The following is a 7,249-nucleotide window of genomic DNA, read 5'->3' as shown; positions in this document are numbered from 1 at the left end:
TTTTGATTTGGAAGTGAATGTGAAGAGTTCCCATTGCATTGATATTATGAATTAAAAGCTATTCTAAGGATGATTTTGAGCAATGTTGACATTATGCTGAACACAAGTGAATATGTTCACTGTGCATACTTCATAAATCTCAGTTCCTGTCTGCTGATTTTGGACTTTCACTGCAGTCAGCTGTATTTTCCCTCTCAAGCATGCCACTGTTTTGAGTGTTAGTATGAATCCTGCTGTCCTTTAAAAACCTTCTCAGGTCTACAGCAACCCTCATTTTATTACTTACTGGGGTGTACACTCTTCAGCGTATCACACCAGCTACACGTCCTGCAACGCCGTGTTATCCCCTGCTACGTCCTGCTATGACATGAACTACATCAACTACCATGTCTAGTCACGGTTCCAGTATCTTTATTGTGACTATTGTTGTCACTGTGCATCACCCCAACTGGCACCATCAGACTCCACCTACCAAGACCCTGGGTCTGTCCCAGGTTTCGCCCTAAAGGGAGTTTTCCCTTGCCACTGACGCACTAAATGCTTGCTTTTGGGGAATTACAATTGTTGTGGGTTTGTAAATCAAAGAGCGTGTCTCGAGATAACTCTTGTTATGAGTTGAAACTATTAATAAAACTGAATTGAATAGAGGTGTTTGCCCACTTGAGTTGCTTACAATCAAACCGGCCTCACAACTTGAGACCACGTGTAACCACACCAGCCCAGGACCTCCACATCCAACATCTTCTAACCCTGCTTCTGACTGGCTAGTAGTCCTTACCTAGGTACTGTCAGGGCCCTCATACTCTGCTCCTGACTGGCTAGTAGTCCTTACCTAGGTACTGTCAGGACCTCATACTCTGCTCCTGACTGGCTAGTAGTCCTTACCTAGGTACTGTCAGGGCCCTCATACTCTGCTTCTGACTGGCTAGTAGTCCTTACCTAGGTACTGTCAGGGCCCTCATACTCTGCGTCTGACTCCCCTAGCTACTGAGCATGTGCGACTCCCAACAGAGATGGAACTGATGTGAGATGTCTCACTCTGGAGCTAAAACTGAGCTCAACACCCAGGGTGAAAAATGGAGCTGCAGCAATGTGCAGAAGCATACATTTTTTTTAAAGTTTTTTGAAAATGAAGCCATGGAAACGTATTCTGATATAACCTCTAAATACATGCATAAATGAGCACATAATCCTGGCCCCACTAGCGGGGTCCAGGCCGAGACCTTCTGTCACACAAAAACCAGGTCACTCTTTGTCTTTGTGGATCATCCAGCTGAGCTTAAAGTCAGCAAGTTTAACAATGGCTGCCTGAGAGAAAGGGATTCTGGGAGGGGGGGGGGGGCGGGGGATCACCAGCTTACTCTGCTGTGGTTTGTGACGTCACACACACACACACACACACACACACACACACACACACACGAGACCACACAAAAGACCATACAGACCGGTATTTGTAGAGGTTTTCTTTATTTAGACCTCATGCTATACAAGCAGTCCCTACCAACATTCATTGAAGTGTGATTATTAGAGAATGATTTCTTTATAATTTGATGCTTTTGAGCTAAAACAACGATCCAGAAATAGACAGATATGTATGTATACTGTCAGATTAAAGTAGTATAATACACATGTATTCAGATAAAAGGTACTAATTGCTTTACACACAATTTTTAAAAAATCTTTTAGAAACCTCATCTAACACAAAATGCTAACACTAGGTGTATAAAAACATGTAAAAAAGAAGAGAAAACTCAGCATTTCCAGACAAACAGCATGACAAAAGTATACACACATATATATACTGTATATACATATTTTTTTACTGTATACTTAAGTATATTTTGTGTTGTCTGGGTGCTGTTATTTACATTAAAAATACAGATTTATGGCTGTGTGAGATGTTCCTGAATCAGCAGATCGAGCGGTTTGGTTTCCGAGCCCAGACCGAGGTCCAGGACCCTGAACACGAAGCTCCCTTCCCCGTGAGTCAGCACTTTAAAAGCGCACCTGTAGACCCAATCCTGACTCAGCACATGCAGCTGAAAAGTGGCTTTCTGTTCTCCTACATCCTGTGTGGCTACCTTCGTTTCCAACCAAAATATTTCTCCTTCGCAATTCCCCAAAATCTGGGCCAGACCGGCTCCATTTTTCATGGTTTCGATGTGTGCGCATGACAGCTTTCAAGGCTAGTTTACATTAAGGCAACAGAGATCATGGAAGGCCAGACCTAGTTACTGCTACATCAGCAACTACTGTATATTCAGATGATATTAAGTAATATATATAAGATAAATATAAGTGAGATCATGAAATTCTGAAAGACGAAATAACCCATTATTCCTCTTACAAATCAAAAGTGTAACTTTGGGGTTTTGATGCTTCAGCCTTGCTTAGCTTCTGGTGGCTAACGTTAGAAAACCTGATCACATGGATATTGCTGTCATCAGGACTCTTATTTGATCCACTATACTTTGGCATTCATCATTATAATGTCATTTGTACATGTTTCAGATAGAGTTATGTACAGTGGGCTCACTTTGTAGCAAGGCTACTTCCCAGATATCGGTGATTTTTAGCTGTTTTTGGAAACACTCTTTTACAAAATCACTTCCAGGACAAGTAGCATGCAAACAGAGCCACACGTGTTCATGAGAGACTATGGAAATACATTTCCTAGACTAGAACTGTACAGAGATGTCAAAATGACTGACTTGAGTGAAGTGGGTCCACCTCTGTTAAAGCTTACAGCGTTTAGAAGTGAAACAGGTCCAGAGTCTGTTGGCGGTCTAGGATCCGGGACGTTTTGCTGACTGAGTTGTCTGGCTGACTTTTGAGGAAACGTGGGTTTCTGAGGTAAACTTTCCAGACTTTTTTCACATGAGCTGGTCCAGTTTTTCCTCATAAGTGTTACAATATGTGCCTTGTTTTCTGTTTCAACCACAGCGTCTGGCCGAGAGAAGCGAAGTGATTGGATAAGACTGGGTGGGGGGGGGGGGGGGGGGGGGGGGGGGGGTTCAGGGACTCCAGCCATGTGCAAAAATATTGATCAAATGCCTGATCACGCGAGTCGGGTGTAATGACAGACGTCAATCACTTAAAGTGCCTGTGTAACAACAATCATGATTAAAAACAATAAATTCAGGAGAGAAAAATCAAAAGGAGACTAAATGAAGCTATTAACGAGCTAAACAGAAACCTAACTGAGTCTCAGAGCGGGTTAGACTGACTCAGGTGTACCAACGGGGGTATAAATGCATTAGTGAACCTACACAACTACTGTCACCTGATGTAAACAAGTACATTTGGAAGACTTGGAACAGATATCTGCTGTCCCTCACTTCCTTCTATGCCACATCTGCACTCTGACTTTGGTTACTGAGCGAGTTATAGACATCGTTGCATTGGGTTTCTCATTTCTTTCTTAGGGCAAAACACAACACTGAGTACACGATTATTATAAAAAACACCGTCCACCATTTCCTGAATAAATACAATTAACTGCATTACCCTTATACCTGCGTGTTAAAGAGACTAGATCCCAGATTTGTGTTTGGTTAAATAAAGAGCAAACCCGAGGAAGACATCCACAGACAACCTGCTCATCAGACATGTATATGTAAAGCCCGGCTACCAGAGACCAGGTGGAAGTCCCAGCTACAGCACCAATGAAGTTACTGAGAGCCAAGCCTCACAAAACGGGGGACGTTCTCTCTCTTGGGGGTCTCAGACATCCCCCCCCCCCCCGTTATCCAAGCCTCGGCGGCTGCTTCCCTGCATGGTTTCTCTCCCATGTCGCCCTTTAAGTTAAGTTAAAGCACCTTTTAAGAATCTTTACAGCTAGTTTCAGGCTGTGGGCTAGGAGGAGACTAGCGTGCAGTGCCGTGTGGTCTGATTTCTTGCGATGAATCCTGGTCTGACAGAGCATGGACAGGCGGGAGGCAGAGGCTCTTATCTGGATCCGGCCCTGAAAAAGTTAGCGAAACCCTGCCTCATCTAAAGGTCTCCCTGTGGATGCGTTGTCCTAAGACCGGAAGAGTTCTCCTCCCCACCCTCTACTAATGATTAATGCTGTTTTCATGGCTACAGTACGCGTAGCGTGTTAAGTTACCTTCCTCTGGTTTAGGTTAGCATTCTGCCAGCTACAAGCAAAGGTGTTAGTGCGCTAGCTAAGATGCAGGAGTAGGGTAAGGCTTGAGAGATATGTACCCGGGACAGAGTCTTGTTAAGGGGGTTAGACGGTGGTGGGAAGGGACAGGCTGTCCACCGTCTCCACCTTGTGCTCCGGCGAGCAGCACAGGAAGAGGCGGCTGCCCAGGTTCTTGAAGGCATATCCAAAGTACATGACGTGGCCCATGGCCACGAAGGACACGGAGATCAGGACCAGCAGGCCGAAGGCCTCCGGGTTCGGGGCCAGAATCACCATGATGAAGTGCAGCAGGTCTAGGAGGTAGTTCATGGAGTTCTGGACGCCGTTGATCACCCCTCGCTCCGACTCGATCACGTTCTCCTGCATGAGCTGGGTCACGGTGAGGTCGAAGGACCACAGGCCTGCGGGACAGAGACAGACACAACAGTCAGACCCCGGGAGGTCTTTACAGCCACGTTATGACCGCCCTGGAGGACGACGGAGGCTGTGGAGGCAATTCTCAGGCGAGATTATTGGAACCAAAGGTTGCAGATATTGCTCTGACATCCTTACAGGTCTTGTGTGAAAATCCGGTCACTTGTGTAAAAGCTCAACCTGTAGGAAGTCATAAATGAAACAGCCTTTTCGAATCTTATAAAAGGAAGTGAACATGCCAACAAAGCATTGGCACTTTAACACCTAAACACTCATTTCCTTTCAAATAAAACAATAACGCTGAACCAATGCCAATCAATTCTCATTTGCACTTTGGAGCTTCTACGCTGCTCCAAAACAAAGAAATAGACAATATCATGCAGTATCGTGGTATTTAGATTCACCACAAACTATTTAAGGGGCACTATCTTAGGGCTGCAAATAACTTTACTAATTCTTCTGTTTCTGTTTCTTTCTGTTTTCTTTTTGTTTATAAAATGCCTGAAAATTGGGGAAAATGTGGATCAGTGTTTCCCAAAAAAGCCCAAGATGACGTCCTCAAATGTCTTGTTTTGTCCACAACTCAAATATATTCAGTTTAATATCACAGAAGAGAGAAGAAACCAGATAATATTCACATTGAAAATAAAAGCTGACATCAGAGTCTTTACTTTTTTATCCACAAAAGGACAAAAATTTATTTTTAAAATACTCTGTGATTATTTTAATAGTTACTAATCGATTAATGAATTCACCTTCGCAGCTCTGGACTGTTTTTACTCACCAACTCTAGCAGCAATGACGCCAGCAAACAGCAGGCTAACAGACATGTAGGAATGCAGGTGCGGCAGCTCCTCGGCGGGAGGGCCGGCGGTGGCGGTGGCGGTGGCGTTCCCGCCGGCGAGGACGCTGGTGAGGCTGTAGTCGGCCTCGGGCAGCGTCTTCTCCCCGACCAGGTGGGTGTACAGGTCCTGGAAGGGCGAGACGCTGAGGTCGAAGGGGCTCCCGGGGGCAAAGACGGAGGCAACGCACAGCAGGAGGCAGCACAGCTGGGTCACGCCCGAAATGAAGCCCGTGCGGATCAGGCCGCACTTCTTGCGGACCCACGTGAAGGCGACGGTGCCGCAGATGCCCGACACGGCCGAGGCGCCCATCAGCAGGCTGAGCACCGAGCCGTTGAGGCCCTGCGTGTAGGCGTAGCCCGTGGTGATGCAGTCGAAGCCCAGCACCGTCATGTAGAGGAACGCCAGGGACATCCCGGCTAAGAAGATGTTCTGGTTGTAGTAGGACACCCAGCCGGCCTTCAGGGTGCGCAGGGGTTCGGTCATCTGGGAGCAGAAGCCTCGCTGTTTGGGGGAGTCGGGCATGACGGCACCGGTCGTGTCAATCATCAGCGGCTGAGAAGACTCCTCTGGACTCTGGTCGTTGTCCGAGTCTGAGAAAGATTTAGACAGATTCAGTCAAAACTCTCCAAACTCAACCAATAAATACGAGGCTTGTCACCATGATGCAAAACACCAGGAGCTCTCAGATGGTTCAAATTAGGGGAGGGACTCACCAGAGGCCCTACGATACCCTATTATCACGATACCATATATTATCACGATACCATATATTAACACGATACCATCCATACATTATCACGATACCATATTATCACGATACCATCCATATATTGCCACGATACCATATATTATGATATATTATGACGATACCATATATTATGATATATTATGACGATACCATATATTATCACGATACCATATATTATCACATTACCATATATTATGATATATTATGACGATACCATATATTATCACGATACCATATATTATCACAATGCCATATATTATGATATATTATCACGATACCATATATTATGATATATTATCACGATACCATACATTATCACAATGCCATATATTATGATATATTATCATGATACCATATATTATGATATATTATCACGATACCATATATTATGATATATTATCACGATACCATATATTATCACAATACCATATATTATCACAATGCCATATATTATGATATATTATCATGATACCATATATTGATATATTATCACGATACTATATATTATGATATATTATCACGATACCATATATTATCACGATACAATATATTATGATATATTATTATGATACCATATATTGATATATTATCACGATACTATATATTATGATATATTATCACAATACCATATATTATCGCGATACCATATATTATCACGGTACTATATATTATCACGATTCTAAATATATTATCATGATACTTATAACACAACACAATATTATTGCAATTTTAAAAATATTCTGCAATATATTTGCAATTCCAACCTTAAATGATGTCCCTAACAGAAAATGTTGTCAACATCTGTTTTTATCCACATCACTTCAACATTATTGCTGCAGAATGGGATTATCAAGCAGACACACTGACTAACATGTATTTAATAAACAGCTTTCCACGTAAAATACTGCGATACTACCGCATGCTGTATCAAGAATCAACGACTTGCAGCTACCTAGCTAAAGCCATGAACCAGCCGAAAAGCTAGTCCACGTCTTTGTCCCCTCCAGACTGGACTCTCATTGGGATCCCTAGAAAGAGTCTGCAGAGGCTTCAGTACATTCAAAACTCTGCAGCTAGGATCCTGATGAGAGT

At 43.6% G+C, this 7,249-nt stretch overlaps 1 protein-coding gene across 1 annotated transcript in view; it reads right to left on the bottom strand.

Moving 5' to 3' along the window:
* Positions 1 to 1,820: 1,820 nt before the first annotated feature.
* The window catches only part of slc40a1 (solute carrier family 40 member 1), a 13,143-nt gene continuing 7,714 nt past the window's right edge, over positions 1,821 to 7,249 (bottom strand). The window contains exons 7-8 of the mRNA XM_034885510.1: positions 5,349 to 5,999; positions 1,821 to 4,551 (exon numbers count right to left, since the gene is read on the bottom strand). Of these exons, the coding sequence (XP_034741401.1) occupies positions 4,235 to 4,551; positions 5,349 to 5,999 (968 nt within the window). The 3' untranslated portion in view covers positions 1,821 to 4,234. The remainder of the gene's footprint in view (positions 4,552 to 5,348; positions 6,000 to 7,249) is intronic.

Source organism: Etheostoma cragini, chromosome 11 (genome assembly GCF_013103735.1).
Source record: "Etheostoma cragini isolate CJK2018 chromosome 11, CSU_Ecrag_1.0, whole genome shotgun sequence".
Taxonomy (NCBI): domain Eukaryota; kingdom Metazoa; phylum Chordata; class Actinopteri; order Perciformes; family Percidae; genus Etheostoma; species Etheostoma cragini.
This window is presented reverse-complemented; position numbering and strand designations above follow the sequence as displayed.